At 53.2% G+C, this 23116-nt stretch overlaps 1 protein-coding gene across 3 annotated transcripts in view; it reads left to right on the forward strand.

Moving 5' to 3' along the window:
- The window catches only part of PPP2R2B (protein phosphatase 2 regulatory subunit Bbeta), a 100057-nt gene that overhangs the window by 53382 nt on the left and 23559 nt on the right, over positions 1-23116 (forward strand). For all 3 annotated transcript variants that reach the window (XM_074604075.1, XM_074604076.1, XM_074604077.1), the window contains 3 exons: positions 19086-19183; positions 20554-20719; positions 23000-23112. In XM_074604075.1, coding sequence (XP_074460176.1) covers positions 19086-19183; positions 20554-20719; positions 23000-23112 — 377 coding nt within the window. The remainder of the gene's footprint in view (positions 1-19085; positions 19184-20553; positions 20720-22999; positions 23113-23116) is intronic.

Genomic DNA, 23116 nt, shown 5'->3' on the forward strand with positions numbered 1-23116 from the left:
GCCATCCTGAGCCGGGGCTGTCAGCTCCCGTGCTCTCCTGTGTCGGCCGTGCTGTCAGCCTGGCACCTCCCGGGAGCTGAGAGCCCCCATCCCCCACGGACCCATGGGGCAAGACGGGGCGGGCAGTCCGTTTAAGCAGAGTTACTCATAGTTCGATAGAAAATCAGACCTGCGAATGGGATGTTATACTAAAAGTGCCTCGGTGCTGCTGTTTGGTTGCACGAGGATCTTAGAATCATAGAATCATAGAATTGTTAGGGTTGGAAGGGACCTTAAAGATCATCTAGTTCCACCTCCCCTGCCATGGGCAGGGACACCTCCCACTAGATCAGGTTGCTCAGAGCCCCATCCAGCCTGGCCTTAAAAACTTCCAGGGATGGGGCTTCCACCATCTCTCTGGGCAACCTGTTCCAGTGTCTCACCACCCTCATGGTGAAGAACTTCTTCCTAACATCCTGAATTGACCCATCTCTAGTTTTAATCCATTCCCTCTAGTCCTACCATTACCCGACATCCTAAAAAGTCCCTCACCAGCTTTCTTGTAGGCCCCCTTAAGATACTGGTAGGCCACTATAAGGTCTCCTCGGAGCCTTCTTTTCTCCAGACTGAACAACCCCAACTCTCTCAGTCTGTCCTCATAGGAGAGGTGCTCCAGCCCTCTGATCATCCTCGTGGCCCTTCTCTGGATACGTTCCAGCACATCCATATTTTTCTTGTAGTAGGGGCTCCAGAATTGGATGCAGTACTCCAAGTGGGGTCTCACGAGAGTGGAGTAGAGGGGGAGAATCACCTCCCTTGACCTGCTGGCCACGCTTCTCCTGATGCAGCCCAGGATACGATTGGCTTTCTAGGCTGCTAGTGCGCACTGACGGCTCATGCTGAGCCTCTCGTCCACCAGCATCTCCAAGTCCTTTTCTTCAGGGCTGCTCTCAAGCCAGTCACTGCCCAGCCTATATCAGTGCTTGGGATTGCCCCGACCCAGATGGAGGACCTTGCACTTGGTCTTGTTGAACTTCATGAGGTTGGCATGGGCCCACCTCTCCAGCCTGTCAAAGTCCCTCTGGATGGCGTCCCTTCCCTCCAGCGTGTCAGCTGCCCCACACAGCTTGGTGTTGTTGGCAAACTTGCTGAGGGTGCACTCCATGCCATTGTCCATGTCGCTGACGAAGATGTTAAACAAGACCGGTCCCAGTACTGATCTTTGAGGGACTCCACTTGTCACTGGCCTCCACTTGGACACGGACCATCTTCTGAAAATGTTGCCACGTCTAGATGGGCGATAGCTGCCTGCCACTGCCCGGCCCTGGCAGCATGCAGGATCATTTTCTGTATTTGTCTCTGCATTTGTTGCTAGTTTTAGCATAAACAAATCAGTTTTCCATGCACTCTAATTAATTTTGCCATATTACTGTGTTAACGATAAGACCTCACTAGGAGCAACCAGGTTCAGCTGCGGCTCTGGTTCCTGCAGATGAGCAGTGTCAAGATTATCTCAGTCTAACAATTTTGTCCGAAATATTTTGTACTAATACTGCCTCGGGAAGTACTATGTTTAGCTTCAATGATACAGCCGCGACACCAGAAACAGAGCTCCCAGCAAAGACCTTTAATTCCCTGTCAGAATCAACTTAATTAAATCCCATCTGACTAGGAGAGGGTTTTCATTTGATCTAATGAATGTCCGTGCCTCCAGTTGGAAGCTTATCACATCCCGGAGTTTATTCCCTGATAACAAGCAAGGTTTGTCTACTACTTCCCACTGAAGATAGATTAAAATAAATCCAAATATATTTCCCATCCAAGGGGACAAAATCCATGGTAGAATGATGAATTCGAATGGGAAGCAAGGGGTCAGTGGTTGATTTTTTGGTGTGCGAGACGTGGTGCGCGGCTGGGTGCTGGTGTGACAGATGCCTTGCAGCCCCTTTGCTCGGGGCGGAGGAGCTGAACTGAGCTGGGCGCCCGGAGAAGGGACAGGGCCGTGTTCGTGTTGGGACGTCCTCAATGCCCACCGAGCCAGCGGGTCGGCTGGGTGCGCTGGGGACCGTCTCCTGGAGCGCAGCCCCCAGGGTGCGTGCGGGGGTGGTACCGCTCACACAGCACCTACCCCGACCTCAGCCCCCCGCTGGTTTCTCGTGATGCGCTGTTGGCAGAAGAGCAGGGGAACTTTCTGAGCTCTCCAAACTGCTCCAGAGGGTATTTGCTCTCTGAAATCCTGGTCGTTTGCACGCTTGCTCGCAGTAAAAATTAGCAGAGTGTTTGCGCTAAGGAAAAGGCTTTGCCGGAGAGCGATCAGCGGGTACCACTTGTATTATTGAAGGGTCCTTCAGCGTTTTGCTGTGTCTGTTTCTTGCAGATGATGGTGGTGATTAGCAGCTGAGCTAGGATCCAACTGTGGACATCGTTAAGCTTAAAGATATTAGTTCTCCCATGATAAAGATGAATTCTTGTTATCACAACCTAGCAGATTCTAAAAATAGCACGGCCATGACCTCTCCATTTCAGGTGCAGATTGAGTAGTGATTTATCACTCGGGGAAGTAAGCAAGGTTATTTCTGTTTTGGCAGAGGTATTCCAATGGTGTGTTAGATCCTTACCTGAGTCGGGACATGAGCAGTACCACCAGGAGCAATTACTGATTAGTTTCAGATAGAAATATTTGTTATTTACACTTGCAATTTGTAAACCAAGTATTTCTTTACTCGCTGCTACTTACTAGCAAGAGACACAATGCTTTCTTACTGAGATTGTTACCTGAAATAAAAGCCCTCGAAACCAGAAGTAGTTTAGAGAGGAGATATTGCTTTATTCGATGTCGGGTGCTAGGGGAAACCCACAAATGTAGCACACCTTACCAGGGATATTCACCCATTATTTATACACAAAATATTCTCATTGTTCCACCTACCTAATACATAACTCCACCTAGGCTTACATATTCATTAGGATAACCAAATAGTCTTTTTGCCCATGCGTATCAAATTTTGCTGTGTTGGCAAAACACTTCTGCGCAAGCGTGAGTGTCTCGGTGGTCGTATGGGTAAGGAGACCCTTCCTCACATCATCCTTTTAAAGTATTGAGTCATCTCAGGACAGTAAAAGTTTGCTGTAAGTTTGCCAACTTCTTGAAGATAATAAGGATGTTCTTTGAAGCAGCCATAACTCTATCCTGATTGGTATAGGAGTACATACTTGAGGTATAGAAGAACCTTGAAGTGATTAACTACTGGTTGTCTCCGCATTATCACTATCTGTAACATCAGCTCAGTGACTTTACACAGTAAAAAAGTCAGTAATTAGCTATTTTCTCACACAGTAAGAAGGTTAGTAAGAAGCAACTATTTTAGAAACAAAGCAGAGGCCTGCCTTTGGTAACAAGATGACAAGCCACCTCCCGGGTGAAGGCAGCGCTTGCGTGCCCTCTGCACCCCAGCAGCTCTGGGCTGCGCCGTGTGGTGCTGCGGTGCTGAGCACCACGAACGCAGGTTGCCCGTTCGGCCGGCTGCTGCGGCTCCGTGGTGGAACTGGGCAGGACTCCGCAGACGCCGCTGCCCGTTACATTTTCTGAGCCATTACATCGAATGGTGCTGAATGCTGCAGGTACAGAAATGCAGAGACACACACGGCAGACTGATATCGGCACAGGATGCAAAGTTCAAAAGATGGACTCATTTATAGCTATAATCTCCTCCTTCAGCTGCTGCACAAATTACTTTTAGGCAATTCATTTCAGTGGCTCAGAACATCATGTAGTGAACCTAACACTAAATTGAAAGAAAGAAAGTTTAATTAAAATACCACATGGAAAATGTCTTGAAATGAGCTCTTCTAGGGGCAGATTGAAAGCGATGGCACAGACATTCAGCTTCCATTGGAAGAAATGTTAAAGTAGGCAGAAGATCTAGTTCATGATGAGTTTTAAACCGAGCAGGCAGAATGCGTGTTGTGGACTGGCCCCGTCACTCAGACTTTTCCTGGGTTAACATCGGTTTTGGCACTGCTTCGTGAGGGGTTTGTGACCCTGGGCGAGGAGTGCTGGAGCCGTGGTGGGCATCGTCACCGAGCCCCGCATGGTGGCAGAGCCCGAGCAGCCCAACAGCAGCCGAGGACCCCGAGCAGCACCCGTCCCTGAAGGCACCGGGCAGGATGGTGATGGGTCACAACAGGCCATGCTGCCTCCTGGGGAGGGGACCATGGGCTGGAGGATGAGGAAAGGACCTACAGGTGATGGCACTTGACTGGGGCAGACACAGAAATGTTCTTGGTGGAGCACTGCGGTGGCCGATGTCAAATGGAAATGCCCCATTTGCTTGGACACGAGGTGGCTGCGATGGAGTAGGTGCAGCCCTGTACTTTGGGCAGCATCACCCGGCACCGCTGGGCTGCAGCTGCTTGAGCCCAACATGAAAGAAATCTTTTTGTGGTGCTTTCCTGCTTGATACAGCCCCAGATGTTGGATTAAGCCATCTTTAGCTGATTAAATTCAAATCTATGCAACAAATGCCAGGGACTGTCTGTACATAGCTTTAGTGTGTTTGCTTTCCCCTAAATACAGAATTGAGATATGAAGCACATTCTTTCGAATATCAGCCCTCTCTGCGGGCTGTGGCTTCCACGTGTGCTTTCTTTAAAGGCAGATTATGGCAGGGATGGCTCAGCTGCTCCGTGCGGAAGGTGTTCATCTCCCATTGGCTGCGTTCCGTTTGCCTCCTCCCGTTCCCGGGTGAGCACTGGGCCCACCTGTGTCCCGCCGCTGATCCACCAGTGTTTCTGCCTCTGTGCTGCCTCCCCGCCGCCCCAAGAGATGTGTCATCTTTGGGTGTCTATGAAAACTCTGCAATGGGGCCACCCTCTTTAAGTGCTGTTTACCCCCTTGCCATCGTTGAACCTTTTCCCGTTCTGGCGTTTGCTCTATTAGCCTTCTAAAGTGTATTCTAACCTGCACCGCCCTCGTTGGGGCTTTTCAGCTTTAGAGAGGGAGTGTCCTGGGGCCACACTCAAAGTGGGCCAGGAGGGCTGCGGTCTCCTGAAGCTCTGCTGAAAAGCAAGCGTGTGTCTGGCCACTGGTGGTGTTCTGGTGAGGAGACCTCTGAGCCCAGGAGCTTCAGAGGAGATGAAGGTGAAGGGTCTCACCTCAGAGCTGGAGAGCAAGCCATGTCCGTGCTGTAAGATGAAAGAGGGTCTTGAGACCTGATGTGTGCCCATGCGAGCGCTCGCGGGCTGCGCCGTGTCCAGCACCACACTGATGCCTGAGACAGGTATAACAGAACCTCCGTGGACTCCGAAGCACCAGAAGAGCTGACTGACCAGAAGGTCTTTGGATGTTCAGGGAAGGGCAGCTGCGTTATGGCAGGTCGGAGGCAGCTGCCACTGGCAAGGGGGACCCCATGAGAACCCTCACGCCAGCTACCCCGCTCCTGGCTGCGGGCTCTCGGCTCTATGAGCGCGTCAGAAAACTGGGAAGGGGGAGAAAACAGAACACTTCTCTGATGAGGGAAATTCTGAGCCCAGTAGCCCAGACGGTGGGCATGGCTTAGAGGGTTCAGGCAGCCTGTTCAGGCGTCCCACGCCTGGGTTTGCCCTGGTAAAATTGTTACCGTGAGTCTCCATGTTTGCAAAGTGGTTTGTGATCCTTCATGGAATGAGTCTCTGTCAGCGGAGCTCGTTGCCGAGCGCTCAGTGTCAGTGTCCTGTTGAAACCCCGCTTGCAGGAGGAAACCTCTGTAGTGGTTGCTGCGCGTTGTACCGGCTGCGTTGGCTGGGGGGGTTTGTGCCAGGGCACCAAACTGGAATAATGAGGCGGAGAATGACATCAGTGCAAGATGATAGCAAATTTTGGTCATAAGCTGAAAACAGCTGCTATACATGAGAGGAAAGCTTGCTGCTTCCAGATTTTACTCGCTTAGCTGACATTTGGGTACTTCTAATTCAGATTTTTAAAAAATCAATAGGGTTTGCTGATAAGCTAACAGATGGCTTCAGCAAGATGACCAGAAAGACAGAATGCATGGCACACTGAGCGCTTTGGCAAAACATCCATCCTGGTGTCTGTACGCCGACCCCTTTGCTGCAATAATAATTTAACAGTGATATTCATGTATTAGGATTTCCTGGGTTTGCAGGGCAACGTCTTGAGAATACACGTGCGCGCTGACTGTCAGTGGGCTGCTGCAGCGGTCAGCACGGTGTTACCTTGCTAGAAAAGAGCCTTTGTGTTCCTGCTGAGGATAAGGATCTGGTAAACACAAAGAGCTAGGTATTGTCAGTATCTGTGAATTCGTGTTCCTGTCAGCTGTTCAGGTTTCAGCAACCAGTGATGTCACTTGGAAACTACAGGTTTTTGGAAGGTATTTGGAAACCAGACGGCTTTCTGCGTTGCTTATTCTTTATGCCCATGAATGAGAAATGCCCAGACGGTCTCGTGGCAGACCTGGGAGAGAGCCCAAGGTTTGTAGAAATCCTTAGGGATTTTAAAGGTGTTAGTGTGGAAAGGCTGGAGGACTTGATTGATGCTCAGATGCTTTTTACAAAGTCTGATTTATTTTAAGAGTATATTTTTGCAGGAGGACTTGGATTTTCTATTCTGATTTCTAAGCCCACATCAGCCATATTAAGAAGGTTTTCTGTCTTTTGCCTCTCAGCCTCTTGGCAAGAGGATGGCAATGTAAACTCTGCAGTGAGCCAAGGCACAGGGTACAGTCGGATGAGTTGTCTGGGGATGCTCCTGGCAGCGCGAGCTGCTCAGCGGCGCAGCCACGGCAGCCGGCGTGGTGTCCTGGCAGCACGGGGGTGCGGGCACTGGGGGGGCGGTGGGTGCGGACAGGCTGCTGTCAGACCGTGTCCCTTCCCAGGCGCTGCTCCTCTGATCCCCCGTAACGGCAGAAACGTCAGCATGTAACGGAGGGCTGTACCTACGTGTGCATGTGTGCGTGCCAGAGGAATAGTGTAGAAAAGAACAGTAAAAAGAGAAGGAAGCTGATATGGGAAATGATGGATTTTAGTAATTCCACAATTCGTGATAGGTTTTGTTTGCTTTGAAATTAACGCACTCTGTAGAGCATGTTTTGTCATTATTTTAAGCATCCTTACAGTGTGTCTGTCCCGCCACAGGATTATTAAGGCGGCATCTTTAAATCCTTTCAGTCCCGCGTAGAGCTGTGTGCATCTTTGCTTTCCACGAGTGGCAATGCAGCCCGCCCCCGCTGACGTGTGTTCGCGTTGGTGTCTCGGATGGCGGTACCTGGTGCCAGGGGGCAGCCAGAGAAGCAGCTCCCGCTATGTCCAGGTGCCAGGAGGGGTGGTGGGCACTGGCGCGTGGCACGGCCTGTCCTGCTGCTCAGCCGGGGACGGGGCCTTCGCGGGGGCGAGAGCTGGTCCCCGCGGCCGAGGCCGTGCCACCCTGGCCAGGCAGCACCTGTGCGACTGGTCCAGGTCTCCTGCAGGGCCAGGTGCTCTGGGACTTCGTAATGCAGCTGTTAATTTTCCTCTCAAAGTGAGGATTATTTGCGCTGGTAGAGAGATTCTCTGGGTCTCGCGCTAATTTTCTTGATTAACATGCTGTTCCGCCATTACAGGTGTAATGTATAACAGCTCTATAAGGTTTTCATAGCCTGACCAATTAAAAAATGTCATTAATCCAACAGCTAACGAGTTATGCATCTTAATACCAGAAGAGGAGTTTTGCGTTGCACGTGCACATCCCCGGCCAGCAAGAGTGTGTCGTGTGGGCCCAGGGACGCGTGCGGTGCCACATGGGGACGTGTGCCACCCCGTGGGGTGCTGGCGGGGAGCGGGGAAGGGCAGCGCTGGGTGCAAGCACCGCCCGGGAGAAGGGGAGCAGGAGCCCAGCGCAGGGGGTCTCGCTGTGTGCACCAGCTCTCGCCTGCTGCTTTCAGCCCTTGGCCTCTGCCTTTTCTATTTCTTGCCCAGAGCTCCCGTCTAAAACCACCAGTGTTTTCTGAAGGAGGCTTTTCTGTCCTGCGAGCGGTGACTCCTGCACACCCCGGGGGACACGGCCCGTGGCTGCGGCAGTGCGGGTCCGCTCTCTGCTCCGGCGCAGCACCAGAACGGCTCCTCGGTCCTTCCCCGCAGGATGGCATTTCCCTGGTCCCGTCAGGGTCTGGGTGTTCCTGCCCAGAGCACGGGAGGTCTTTTCTAACCCTGTGGCACATGACTATCCCGGTAGGAGGTTTGGTCCAGCCTGTCACATAGAGCGATCCCCCTGCACCTCTCCATTTCACCTCTTCTCTTCCCTCTCCGCTGCGCTCCTCGCTTGTCCCTGCATGGATGGGAGGGCAAGGGACAGCTGAGCCCCAGGATGTAGCTGCATCTCCCAGTCGCAGCTCTTCCCTCCTCTCCCCATGCTTCTTGGGAGCATCGTCTACTGCTGCAGGCGGAAGGTGCAATGTGTCCCTCCTGGGGGCAGGGTAATGGCCATGCTGTGTGGCCGGAGCCCTTCATCTCCTGGGTCTCATGTTCGTAGGCAGGATGAGAGTGAGCACGTTCCTGCTCCACGCTGGGAGAGGTCCCGGAGCTCCCTTGAGATGGCATCTCCTGCCCTTTGCTTCGCTGCACGTGCCTGTAACAATCAGCTGCGACGGGACCCTCTGAAGTCAAGATGTGTTGGGGTTAAAAAGGAGTATCTCTGTCGAGTGCCATGTAAAGTTACGGTTCTGTCTGAAAGCTGTTGTTGGCTTTCTTTTCTATTTTATTGTTCTGTGTCTGTTAATGAACCGACCCCTTGCATTTCGAAGCAGCATGGTTTCTGCTGGTTGCATTCAGCTCAGGGGGAGCGTTTGATCACGGGTGCCACGTGACGGGGACAGAGCGCTGCCCTGCGCACCCGGGCACTGGGGCGGTGAGAGCCGCTGCTCTCCCTGTGCCTTCATGCTGATCGCCTCCATGACATTATTCCCTCCTGAGCTCTCATTTCCAGCAGTTACAGTGAATTAAACCTTGAGAGAATGGTGGGAGAGAAGTAAATCCATTTGGGCACTCTGGAAGAGCCGCTGCAGTGGGGGATGTGCTGGGGGAGCCACCAGATGGAAGTTTCTTTCGTCTAGGTCGGTAGCACTAAATTATTCTTTGCTGTAACAAGGGCAGAGAAATTTTGAATGTGCCAGTATTTTTAGCACTTAAATCTAGGAGAGTTATTCCATTTTGGGGAAGAGCAGCAGCTGCTGCTAGCTCTGCAGCATCGCCTCGTCGCAAGGAGAAGCCGTACCCAGGCGGCAGAGCTCAGCCCGCCCCGAAGCCACCGGGAGGTCCAACTCCAAGCTGTGACTCCAGCCCAACTCCTGCAGAAAACAGGACTTGCCATGGTGCAGAGGAGTGGCCTGGCCTTTCCCAGGGCTCCGGCGTGGTGTTTTTCCACAAAGCCTGGCCTCCCTTCTCCACCACAGCCCTGGCCCGGCTGTGGTGCTGTGCCGTGCTTCGCGCTGTCGGCGAGCAATGGTGTTTCAGGGCATTTTGCTGATGATACCAGATCCTTACTGGGCTTAATGCAGTGGAATTGATTTCTGTTTGCCAGGCTATCATTCACCTCAGCAGGGAAAAATCAATGCCGATCAATCACATGTGATTTTGCATGCCATTAGATCCCAGTTTAACCTCTGCTGTCCTCTTCGCTTCCCACCCGCTCCCCCCCTGCCGTGGACCACACAGTCTGGGGGAGGATTGATGGCTGGGTTCAGCCCTGCGTGACCCTGTGAACCGCGCTTTGCCCATTCTGGTGGGATCCTGGTGATGCTTCCCTGTCCCCTCCAGCCCTGTAGCATTGCCCGGTCTTCCCTCTGCCTTTTGTGTCACTGAGGGGCCCCGAAATCCTCGGTTTGCTTCCTTGCGAACGCTTGTTCACAGGCAGGGAAGAAAGCTGCAGCCAGGACTTTGGGTGAGGTTTTTGCTCTGCCTGCTGGAGTGGAGACTGGGAGCTCTGGCCCTGCCGCAGGCGGCGCTGGGGGACACGGGCTGCTCCTGCTCCCACAGCCGGTGCTGCTCTTGGAGCTGGTGGGATGTTTCATGGGAGGTGTTTCCAAGGTGCCCTGGCCATCCCCCAGAAGAGCTGAACCTGTAAAGCTTTGAAGTCCCTGAAGTGGCTGGAGGACTCCTCAGCTGCCTTCCTGCTGCAGAGGCGCCTGTTGTGTGCGCATCGGGAGGGGTTGGCCCCAGAAGAATTAATTCTCCATTTATTGCCCAGTCTGCACCCACAACAGACAGGGCCGTTGGACTGTTCACATTTGCGACTGGTGGATGGGTGGGTGGGTGGTTTGTGTTTGCTTTGGTTTTTTTCTTCTGTAAATCTGAACCTAGAAAAGTGAGAGCAGGTCATGGTTCCTTTAAAATGCCTTGCAGTGTTCAAGAGTTGGTATTTTCACAACTCTCCATCAAAACTCTGCATTTAAAGCTCCGACATGCAGCGTGAATTCCTCATTGCTGACAGCATGTGAGTTTCAGAGTTATTAAAAACCCCTGCTCTCTCCCTTTTTTTTTTTTGTTTTGAGAGAGGCAGACAGAAAGGGAAACCGAAGGGATCTCTTTTGAACAGTGAAATGCATAGAGTCTCACCATTTCCTGGGCAAGGTAAGACCCACAGGCTGTCACTGAGCCAGGAGCCTCCTCAGGAGGCTGAGGATTGTGCTGCATTAGTCAGTGGCAACTCGAAGGTCTGCGTCCTCCTTGAAACCCCTTTCTGAGCTCGGGGTCCACCTCCTGCCATGGGGTGGTGGGATGCGGAGACGGTGCTTCGCCCGCACCGAGACCCCGCAGAGGGGCCATGGGTGGGCTTGTGGTCGGGCTCTCCCCTGACCACACGTGGCTGTGTCTTTCATTTCCCTCTCTAAGCCCTTTAATTTTTTATGACCTCCCCGTGCTTTCTTCATCCACCTGAATGGTTTCAGATGTAGACGTTGTTCTGCAGTTAACAGGACCTGTCAGCATCCCGTTTGCTTCCCCCATGGCTGAGCGGCAGGCTTGGGGGGGACGTCGTGCAGCAGCATCCCCGTCCACCCAGCGAACCCCCTTTGCCCTCACTCTGTTCGGGGGGCCGACAGGGGGAGGAGAGACGTGTTTGTGCTGAGTTATTATCCCACACTTATCAGCATTAAACTGGATTTGACAACTCATAGCCTGGGATTTGAATGATCTAAATCCTTCTTCATTTGGCAGCCTTGTTTGCTGTTATTTATGGTGCTTCCCAATTTATTATCATCTGCAGAGTCGGAGGCTTTGTGTGCGGTGCCGTCAGCTGGGTGATTTATACAAATATTAAGAAGCTGGGGGCATCCGAATCCAAGCCGCAGTCAGGAGAGCCCTGGCAGCCGCCGGCAGGGCCGAGCGGCAGGAGCACGCCGGCCAGCAGCGAAGAGGTCAGGGCTGCGGGGAAAGGCAGAGCTCCACCCTGGAGGAATCAGGGAAGAAACTGGCCCCATGGTGTCATCTGCACAACTCCTGGGCCTGTGGGGGGGTGCTGAGCCATGGGCTGCCCACTTCCCCCCCGGGAGAGGCCTGTCCCGCTGGGAGAGCAGCCAGGGGGGAGGGAGATGCAGGAATAAGTGACCAGGATCAGGCCCTGGTTGCTCTTCCTTCCTGGACTGCCAGCGCTGGTGGGTTGTCCTCAGTCACAGAAAACGTGCAGGTCTTGGGGACCGTCAAGTTTGAGGTCCAGAGTGGAGCTGCGGGGGCTGAAGTGTCCCCGCGGCTCAGCGCTGGGGAAACCTCTCGTGACGCTGCGACAGGGCTTGCCCTGAGGAAAGCTGGTGTTTGATCCTGCAGAAGGTCCAGTATCACGTTTTCAGTAGGTACGTGAAAAAGCAAAAAGAGCAATGAGAGCAAAGCTCTGCATGGTGGGAAGGAGACGGATTGTCAGGGCTGGTTTAGAGGCAAATCCTGTCTGGGTCGCCCCGCAGTGTCCCTGCGGGATGGACTGCAGCTGTGACCCCTGCCACGGAGCAGGGAAGCAGCGGTCAGTTCCTTGGAAAAGAAGCTGGTCAAAATTTGACAGTTTTGTTGTATTTTTGTCAACATTTTGGCAGGAACAAGAACAATCCTAAAAATGACTGAAAATTTTGCAGCTTTATTTTCTGCCTTTTTCTCTCCCAATTATTGCCACATGATGCTCTTCTCCTAGATCTTGCATGAGTGTAAATAGACACTTCCTCTTGACTTCAGCAGGGGTCCCCCATTGGTGTCTGTCCTACAAAGTGCAAAGCCATCTACTTGTCACTTGTTTTGGGGGAGTGAAACTCTAGGGTCGTTTTATGCATGAGGGGCTGAGTACCAGCGCCTGAGCACCAGGACCTGGAGAACGTGCCAGCTCTCCAATCCCGGTGCCTGGGGCGAGTGAGCAGGCTGTAAGAGACATTTATAGGAACAGACGAGCTTTAGGGTGAAACCACGCAGAGCAGCGTGGAGATGTCAGCTCTGGGTCTTGTTGGGTTGGAAACTGCGAATTTTGCAGCTGTATGCCTGACTCACTTATGGATCTCAGACACAGAGTTTGCTGTTTGTGACCTTCCCACTGTAGGCAATTTATAATGATGCTTACAGTAATGCTCTTCCTGCCTCTAAAGGGTTTTCTCTGCGGCTTGCAGAGAGCGAAGCTGTGCAGAAATGTTTGTGCGTCTGTCGTGGTCCTGCCCTGCGGAGGGAGGAGACGGTGCGCGGGAGGGCTGCGTGACTCTCAGGGGTGCGGAAGGCATGGGAGCAGAGGCAACCAGGGAAGACACTGTCATGCAGTGACTCACGCGTCCCCTGCTTTAGGCTGGCAGTGCTCCGGCATACCTTCTGGCAATTAGCATGAGGCTAGTGCCCGTGGCACGCTGCAAGCCCTTGAGACGAGCCTCCGCTGACATCCCTCCTGGCATCAGCATGCAGCTGGTCGGGGCAGCAGCTCAGTCCCACGGGCAGCGCACAGCAGTGGTGCCACCGCGCAGCCGGCACCCACCAGCCTGCCTGGCAACGTCACCTGGGACGCTCAGTAGTCATTGTACACCCAGTGCAAGTACATTTCTGAAAAGCTAATTAAAAATCGTGGGTCATCCAGTCAAGCTCTGGATATTAAAGGTTGCTGTAACACATGTACCTCAGCTGGGAAGGGTACTCTTACCCACAGATGGATTTTTCCCTGGCTTTCCCTACTTTGAACCTCTTCCTGGCTTGCTGTGCGGTGAAAGCAGAGCAGAGCACTCCTTCGCAGCCCTTTTAGCCCATGGGGTCAGTCCTGCCATGCGATCTGGCAGCATGCGGTGGGCTGCACCATCCTGCCCCTGGTGAAATTGTTCTGTGCCAGTGGAAATGGGTCGACTTCGGAAGAAAGGGCAAAAACTCAGCACTTGTGTGCAAGGCAGGCCCTGGAAAACACCACCAGCCAGGGGGAGGCATGGGCTGTCAGGCGCTGCCCTGCGCCAGCCGTGCTGGCTGACCTGAGATGGGGGCACACAGCAGCGGGTAGAGCCCCCCGGGGGGCTGGGGGTCACCCCTCTGCCTGCGGGTTTGAGCCCGGGGATGCCCCTGCCAGGCTGATGGCTGTCCTGCTGTGCCCTGCACCTCACAGGCTGGGCCATGGGTGTCATCATGTGTGAGGTGGGGGCATGTGCTTCTGGCGTGTGTGGTGGGACACGTGTGGTGACCCCATGGCATCCCCGCCAGGACAGGCAGTATCAGGGCCCTTCTGCAGGGAGCTGCTGATGATGCTGCGGCAGGCGGGATGTGCCAGGAGCAGGGATGAGGTGGCTGGGATGCTCTAGGAATGGGGATGAGGTGCCTGGGATGCTCCAGGAGCGGGTATGGGGCACCTGGGATGCTCCAGGAGCAGGGATGAGCTGCCTGGGATGCTCTGGGAGCGGGCACAGGGCACCTGGGCTCCTGCATGGGTGAGGAAGAGGAGAGGGGCCTCAGCGCGAGCACCTCCTGCTCTGGGTCGGGCTGTTCCGGGAATGCAGGTCTCAGCACCGACTGCAGCTCCCCTGGTTTTGTCTTCTTTCTTTTTAATAATGGGTTTGTTTTCCCATTCCTCACGGAGAGCACGCCTTCCCTCCACACCCAGAGAGGGGGAGGGGGTGTGTGTGTATTATAAATTTCCTATTTTTCTCATAAAACTGTATCGCTACGGCGGAAATCAAATCCCGTCTTCGATATTTTTAGCATGAAAGCGTGAAGGAGCGCTGATGCTGAGGGAAGGGAGGACGGGTGGGTGCCGGTGGAGGGGAGGGTCTCCATGGAAACTGTTTTCTTTAAATTCCCGCATTGGGGCACTGAGCGTGTAGGAGGTGATGAAGGAAATGAAAAAGCAAAAAAAGAGAGAAGCTTTTTTCCTTTCTGTTGTCACAAAACTGCTGTAGGAACCTTAGGAGAACCGGGCATAAATTATTGATCATTTCAATGTGAATACATGGGAATTTTAATTAATAATCACCCTGTCGTGTCTCTCAAGTGCAGTGGGTGGGGATGAGCAGGCAGCAGCCCGTGACCGACCAGCCTGTGCTGGAGGGACCCAAGTTTGTCAGGAGACATCTTTGAAAAGCATCCGATGCTGCCCTGTGCTCCTCAACCATAACCTCCTCCATTTCACCCCGCGGGGGTGTTTTCCTGCGCGATGCCAGACTCTTGGTACTACCCAGAGATGTCGAGGAGAAGAGCCAGAGCCCAGCCCATGGGTGCCGGGGCGTGACGCTCCTGCTGGCGGTGGTGGGGCTTGGGTTGGGTTGAATACTTCTGCTCATGAGATGGTTTTTTAATTGTTAGTTTTTCTTAAGGTAAGCTCTGTCATTATCCTTATCTGAAATCCTGGTGGCGGCATGAGCAAACGGTGGGTGCGGGAGGTTCTGTGGCCCTGCATCCCCCTTCCCGCAGGTGCGGAACCAACAGGTGATGGGGCCGGGGTGGCTGGAGCATCCTTGTGGTGCCCGGCTCCGGCGTTGCAGACAGCTCTGCTGACAAGGTGATGCATTAGGGAGCAAGTGCCCTCTGAAAAATGTCTCACTGCAGTACAGAACGTTATTTTTAATTCATTGAAAAGTGAATGACCTAAAACTAGCAGCTGGTGATGGAGATTAAATAGTGCAAAACAGTTAAATTTTCAACTGAGGAGTTTTAGAAGGAAAAGGTGCACATTAACGCTGCCTGGCCGTGGCCTCTGCAGTTCCTAGGCTGCTGCTGCAGCTTCTGTTCCGAGTCCGTCCCTGGTGTGTTCTCCACGTATCACCTCTACTGACACTGGCTCGGCCGACGACATCGCCGTGACACTCACCAGCGTGGAGGTCACCCACTATGGGAATGAGAACCTCTGCTTGAACAGGGGCTTGGCGCAACCTGCTGAGCCAGGTTTGGTTCCAAACACAAAGCTTCTTAGTGCTTGAGCATGTTTGATTTTGGCTGTGGCATCTGTCTGCAGCTGTGGATGCCGTTACCTGTGAGAACGGGACACGGCTTTTGGCTTAACTTTTCATGGATATGTTTTTTCTTTTATTTGTTAGAGCCAACGTCCTTTCCTTGAAATTGCAAATTGGTTTCTGATTCTGCAGGACCGTGAAATGCTGTAGCAAGTCTGGCAGGGCGGTGGCAGCAGCATGGCTGGGATTTGCCCTGTCCAGGTGTTCTTTGCCAACCTTTAACAGATGTTTAAAAATACCTGTCCTGCCCTTTGGGAGGCATTGGCTGAATGTGGTGAGTGTAGGAAGGGAACTGTATCAGGTGGGTGTTTTGCTCACCGACGTTTTGCTAATTTAATTTCTGAGGGTCTAGCTTCAGTGCAGGCTCTTTGCAAAGGTTTCCCTCGTGCAAAGGGCTCTGCGGGTCCTTGCTATTCCAGCCCATCAGTCAAGCGAATCCAAGGTTAAAGAACTGGGTGGGTACGGGAGAGATTTGTTTTCCATGGTGACGCTTGTTTAACAGCAGTGTCAAAAATGTGTCTGTACTGTGGGAGCCGGTTGTTGATCTCCTTTTCTGTTCTGCCCAAACGAAGTAACCTAGCGGCGTATTGAGGCTTAGTTCGGGAGCCGTGCAGGGGGGGAAGCACCTTGCAGACAGCACGGGGAAGTCGCGGGTGCCCCGGGGGGTGCCTGGTTGCCTCCAGTCCGCATTGGATGCGAAATGGGGACCCAGAGACCAGAGGCGTCATGGTGTCTGATGCATTCCCGGAATAAACCTATCGGCAGAGGGGTGATCTCTTAAAAGGGCTTTTAAAGAGTGTGCAAGAACAGCAGAAGCAACGAAGAAGTATGTGTAGATTATATTGCCTAAGGAAAACGGGCAAAAAAAACCCTGAATGACTTCCATGACCTGTTTTCCCGGTTGCTAAATGGGAATGGTATCTAACCAATAGTTCATGCCCAGCCAAGAGAGGAGGAACAGGTGATCTGAAGAAGTTCAAAATCCATTCAGTGACTTTAATCCAGAAGACTGAAATCCCTCCCAGACACTGTCCAAGCCCAGCGCTGCAGTCGGCTCTGCCACAGGTAGCCTGGCCCTTCTCTGGTGTAAGCAGGCGCAGAGCTTGCTTCTCCTGCATCGCTTTTCAGCCTTTTTTTTAACCTTAGTAGGAAATGGTTGAAACCTTTCTGGCAGCCTTTGCTGCCCACAGAGGCTGTCTGAGGCAAAAGGGCTCCATGCGAGGGAATAAAGTGCTTCGCCGCAGAGCTTTCCAGCCCAGTGCCACCCAGTCCAGCTGCCGGCACCCCCTTTCCACTGGCTTGGCAGGACGGGGTGTCACCGGCACCTCTTGGGTGTTGCTGCTGCAGCTCCATCTCCGTCTGCAGTGAAATTGTCTCCCTAAATCTGTTCACAGCAGCCAAGTGTTGTAAATGAATTAAGATGAACTTCAGGATGCATTTGCGTGTCGCTACAAATGTGCTTCATGCTGGAGAGGTGGGACAATATGGGGAAGATCCGCGAGTATTAATGGGAGCAGCCCGGAGCTCATCACTCACCTGCTTGCAGCCATCTGGATTGTCACAGGGCCGCAGACGTGGCTCCTCGCAGGCGGTTGGGGACAGAGAGGATCCAGTGCGTGAGCGGGGAGCCCCCTGAAAGGCAGCGCGGTGGGCAGTGTGGATAAATCGGGGCTGCTCCCCTGTCCTGCGTTTCTCCGTGCTGGAGGGCTGCTTCCCCACAACCCCCCTCATGGGCAGCAGACGGGTGAAGCCTGAGTGAACTGAGGCCCGGCAGCGCCGTCTGCCCGGTTGGTGCTGAGCTCGGGGCAACGCTACGGGGTACGGTGCAGTGGTGTGCGGTGCAGTGGTGTGCGGTGCAGCGGTGTGTGCCGGTGAGCAGTGGTGTGTGCTGGTGTGTAACGGTGTGTGCTGGTGAGCAGAGCTGTGCCGGTGAGCCACGGTGTGCGCCAGGGAGTATCGGTGTGTGCCAGTGAGCAGGGGTGAGTGCTGGTGAGCAGCGATGTGCCAGTGAGCCATGGTGTGTGCTGGTGAGAGCCCCTCACCGCCGGGACGGGGGGGCTGCCTGGGCGCTGCGTGCCGTGGTGGCGGTTCTGACTCCCAAACCCTCTAGAGCCACTCACCCGGCTCAGACTCCATTCCAGGGTGGAGGGGGGTGTTTCGGGGGAGCCCTTGGCTGTGGAAGGGCCCCTGAGATGCCTCATGTGGGAGACACTGCGGCGCAGGGCGTGTGTTTGGTGGATGCCATCTCGGCTGGTGTCCTGGAAGATGGAGACCATCAGAAGCGTTCCCAGCAGCTGCGAAAGTCTGTGCCGGTCTCTGAATCTGGGTCGATGGCCTTTTCTTCCTTGTCTTTTCTAATCTGCTGTGATAAATTTCTAATATGTGTCTGAGAGCGATAGAAATCATGGGTGGGAGAAGGGACAATTCAGGTTATGTGTCCTAGATGCTTTCTCTGCTGGTACATGACACAGCTGATAATCAAGAGAAATCATGGTGGTGCTCGGGGGGCTCCGAGGGTGCCAGTGCCCTGAGGCGCAGCCGGTTTTTGCAGAGGGGTCTGGCCCCTCCCAGGGCTGCGGAGGTTGCAGCCAGGGCCCGCGCAGCCCTGTGGAGTGCAGAAATGAGAAGGAAAAGAAATGCAAATCCTGTCAGTCATCATGGCAGGAGCGAGCTGGCTGTTATTATAGCTAAGTGCTGTTCATTGCAAAATCAGTCTTGCACCAACACTGGGGCTCCAAGGCCACCTTCCTTCCTCCCTGGCCCCGTGCTGGCGGAGAGCTGCACTCCAGGCAGTGGGCGAACACCAGTTGGGCAGTAATTGCCGTGGAATTAACCTCTGACATTCTTCTAAAAATAGGCCTAATAAATCCAATCATTAGCGGCTCTCCTGCTTGCTTTGCCTCAAGGGTAAACACTGTAGATTAAAGCGTTTACAAGTCACAGGTCCATGAGCGTCTCCTCGCTTCTCCGTGTCACTGCAGCCGAGCACCAGTCCCTGCCCGGCGGGGCTTGCCCCCGGTGGTGGCACTTGGGTTTGTGGGAAGGGGAGCGGTGCGGCATGGTGGCTGTTGGGGTGACGGAGGGCTGGAAGGCGTCGCTTTAATTTACCTTGATAGACGATGGGAGATTCAGCAACGGGCCGAGGAAACTGGCAGAATTGGTGCGGTCTCGAGTGGGTTCGGGTGGAGAATACGAAGGTGTTTTCACCCGTCCACTCCCTCTCCGTCAGGGGGGACGGCAAATCGATCATGTCACCCAAAGTGGTGGGGGCAGCTCCTCCGGGTGCAAGGGGAGCGTGCGGTGCCTTTCCATACCATGCTGTGCCATACCGTACTGTACCATACCATACCGTGCCGTGCCGCCCAGCCCTGCGCCCCCACTGCCGGGCGTTCAGCACAATTCAGGTTATGTGTGCTGCGTTCAGCACAGGCACAGCGCGGAGATGGAAATAGCCCCGAATTTGGCTGTCGGGGCGCAGATCAGGGGCAAGGGGGCAGGACTGTCGTGGTTCATGACAGCAAAGTTCCAAAATGCTGTGGCCATTGTTATTATAGACAATAGAAAAACGGAGATTTATGGAGATCCCACAGGGGTTGAAGCGCTGACAAGGCATGTAGCTGTACAGGGAATGGTGCTTTCTAGATGCCTGTGAAAGCCAATCTGCCATTACTTAAATTGTCTTTGTCTTCTTCTTTCCAGCTGACATCATCTCTACAGTAGAATTCAACCACACTGGAGAATTACTAGCAACAGGGGACAAGGGGGGCCGTGTTGTAATATTTCAGCGTGAGCAGGAGGTAAGTGTCAGTGAATGCAAAATGCCCATTTTATCCTTTTAAGAAAAGCTTCCTGCTGTTCCCTAATCCGTATGTGTCACTCCTAACCTCAGGTCTCTCCTGGCAGACTCCAGTCTGAAAAGCGACTATTAACATAAGCAGGACCAGATTTCATCTTGTAAAACGCCTTCCAAAACCACGTTGCATTTCCTGCTCCTTTTGCTCTGGTTGCAGCTCTCTACAGCCGGGTGTAACTTGGATCAGGACGGTGCATTTGAGCGTGCTGTGGGTGTCCATCTCATAGACCCCCCCAAAAAAACCACCCCAATACCCTTTTTGACACTGCCAAAATGTCTGGAAAGCGTAGATGGATGAAACAATTACGTTTCCCTTCCAGACACATTTCCGAAGCCGTCCCGGTTAGCTGGTCTGGCACGGTCGGTCTGGCACGGCACATGCGGCATTGCACGGTCTGAGCCGTTGGGAGCCATCCTCCCCCGTGGGTGTGTTTGCTGACGGTGGAAGGGATGAGTCAGGCCTGGCCATGAAAAATGTCATGGTCCAATGACGGTTTTAAATTTTTCTCAAAGTTACTGCCTCAAAATTATTTCTATATAAGCTGGAGAGAAGCGATCGGTTAAAGGTTACACTCATAGACACTTCATCAACCTTTCCAACAGGATTTCATTTCTCATTTCTCTCACATTTTATTATTCTAGTGCTTTTCTTGAACTTTAAGCTTCCTAACGTCTCACCGGGTGTATTCCGTTCAGCTCCTGCTTTGGAGCAGGACTGCGCTCCATGGGACAAGGTGGCTTCACTGCCCCAAATGCATTGTTTGCGTGCGGGAAGTTCATCTCCACGACAGTTCTCATTTAATTACCTCAGCCCCATTCGGAGCCTGGTGCTGGGTTCACTGTGTGGGATTTGCAGACCCATGATACCTTACGCATCTGAGCCATGGCGCAGCGTCCATGCCTGCAGAGATTGCGTCCTTTCCATGGATGCTTTACTCTTTCTTTACATTTGAGCACCTGCGGGGCAAACGCTTCTTCCCTGTGCCGGCGACACAGTGCCAGTGGTTCCCCCGGGGCTGGTTCTGGTGCCCAGCAGGGGCTGGTGCTTGGTCCCAGCCGTTCTCCGGGGACAGCAGCACAGCAGGCTCCGTTCCTGCTCTGTTCCTGCTCCGTTACCGCTCTGTTCCCACTGAGCACTCCGGCGCGTGGGAGCTGCCGTGCCAGGAGAGGCCGTGCCTTGGCCTCCAGACCTGTGCTGCGTCACCGCGACCAGGCGCTCACCGTCACTTGACAAACCGTAGAGAACCACAGGGTCAGCAAGAAAGTGTTCTGTGGCTCTCTGAGCCTCACACTCCTCTGTTCCCCTTCCTGCAGAGCAAAAACCAGCCCCATCGCAGGGGAGAGTACAATGTCTACAGCACCTTCCAGAGCCACGAGCCGGAGTTCGATTACCTGAAGAGTTTGGAGATAGAGGAGAAGATCAATAAGATACGATGGCTCCCGCAGCAAAACGCAGCCTATTTCCTGCTCTCCACCAACGGTACGTGGCCGTGGGCAGCCGGGCAAGCACCGTCCCACCGCCTCCATCCCCGGGCCCCAACAGCCGGGCAGGGCCTGCTCTGTAGTGTTGCTTTGGGAAAAATGTACGTTAAAAAAATGTCAAGTCTCTTCAGGGTGACAGGGGTGTCATGGGCGAGCAGGAACCTGGCCAGAACTGTCTGGCGGAGCTCGGTTCCAGTGCAACAGGTTTTGTCCTTATTCACGGCATCCATTCCCTGCAAGGGAGGGAATCTTTTCCCCCTGCTGACAACTTATATTTTTATTTTTTGGATCTTGGGAACTCTTTTTTTTTTTTTTTAGGAAAAAAAAAAGAAAAACTGCACCTGATTTGTTTCAATTTGCAGCTGCGTTCAGCTCAGCAGTTCCATGTTATGTTCAGATAAATATCAGGAGGATCCAGGAATATTACTTGGGATGAATGGGACCTTAAGATGGATGTGACTTAATTACTTCAGGGGAAAAGGAGGGGTCTAATTATCTTCCATAACCAACTTATTTTGTATTATAGAATTGACTCTATTGATCATTGTAATAAAATTCAAAGACTTATTAAACTCATTTGGGGGGAGAATCATTGAAATGCAATGAAGATTAATTATAGAGCATAATGTTCTGTTAATTGAGTTTTTAAATAGTTTTTTGATTAACAGGGATATTATCTTTCCATTTGGGATGGTGCTTCATATGCTAGCAGGTTATCAAAATTATTCTTTTAGAAATATTCCCGTGTTATGCTGTTTCTTTTTGTTGTTACTGTTAAACTAACATTATATATAGAAGCCCCCTGTAGTAAAGCAGGTTAATAAAAACAAAATTAATGGCACTCTGTTGGAATTGCCGTGTAAAGGAGAAAATGAAGACGGATGATATGGTTGTATATGAAACCTGGTGGAAGTGATGATAAACTACTGACAGAGTCTCTGCCAGGAGCGAGGAAAGAAAACACCATTATTCAGAGTACACCCATGTGTTCTGGGGCTCCTTCCCTGGGGGCTCAGGGCACGGGGCAGGTGGGAGCCCAGAGGGGCTGGGAGCTGCGGGGACAGGTCGGAGCTGCTTTCAGACCTGGTAAATGCTGAGCTCTGCACAGCGTCTGGATGGGGAAGGTCAGGATGACTTGGATGAGTTACAGGCACCGTTCCACCTGCTTCGGGGAGCTGCCGGGGAGGTTCCCTCTGCCCCGGCTTTTCTCCCTCGCAGCTTCCATTGCTGGAACCCCCACTCGCCCATTGCCCTGCTCCACGTGTTCCACGCGGGGTTTCTGCATGAGCCCCACTGGGGGCAAAATGATTTACCTTGTGGCATCTTGTGAGCTTTAAAGCCGTGCAGAGCTCCCAGTGCCTGCTGCCGGCGCAGGAGCTGCTGACGCTGCCACCCCAGCACCTGCAGGGTGACACCCAGCTGGAGCCACCCCCGGGCGTCCCTGTCCCTCCTGTTGTGGTCCCTGAGGGGCTGCAGGGCTGGCAGTGCCTTGGGGCTGGGGGTCAGCAGGGATGGCCGGGGGTGTTCAAAGAGGAGGAGAAATAGAGCAAACAGCGGGGGCCGAGTTAGGAGAGCTGCTGCATCCTCAGTATTTAACACCTTCCCAATTACTAGAAGCTAAACTAATTTGGAAATTAGGCTTGAAAAGTGACCGGTGGCCCCTGGATAACTGCCCTATGAGCTAGAACATGTAGGAGGGAAAAATCTTATATGGGAGTCATCTCTCAGCTGGTTTCCCAGTGGGTGGGCAGGTGTGGGGAAGGGGTGTGTGTCCCTGTCTGTGCATGAGTGTGTGACACACACACGTTGGTGGCAGGGAGGAGCGGAGCGGCCATGTGTGGCGCTGGCTCATTGCCGGGATGTCGTGTTCAGCCTCCCTGTGCCACCCGAGCTGCCCTGTCCCTCTGCCAGCACCTGGGTAATTTGTCCCATCACTCGATATATCAAATACCAATGTTCAAGGCATGACCTGAGGCTCTGAGCCCTGGGAAATCCCTTCTCCTATTATTTCTCCATTAATCCAATAGTGCTGTTGTTCAACCGTCTCCTTACCGCTGGTATAAACACGCCGGCAGTTGTCCGGCAGGAACAGAAAACCCAGAGCTCTGGGGATAAAGAGCTGTGGTGACAGCTACATCTTCTGTACCCACTTCCAGCAAGCTGCAGGAGGGGACGCAGCAGACTTTTCCCTGTTAAACCGTCCAGCGTGGCCTCGATGTGTCGGTCAGCGGGCAGAGGGGGAGCAGCCGGGTGTAATGCTCTCCTCTCCTGCCCCCAGATAAGACTGTGAAGCTATGGAAGGTCAGCGAGCGGGACAAGAGGCCAGAGGGATACAATCTCAAGGATGAGGATGGCCGTCTCCGAGACCCCTCCATGATCACCATGCTGCGGGTGA

The sequence above is a fragment of the Larus michahellis genome, chromosome 11 (genome assembly GCF_964199755.1).
Source record: "Larus michahellis chromosome 11, bLarMic1.1, whole genome shotgun sequence".
Taxonomy (NCBI): Eukaryota; Metazoa; Chordata; class Aves; order Charadriiformes; family Laridae; genus Larus; species Larus michahellis.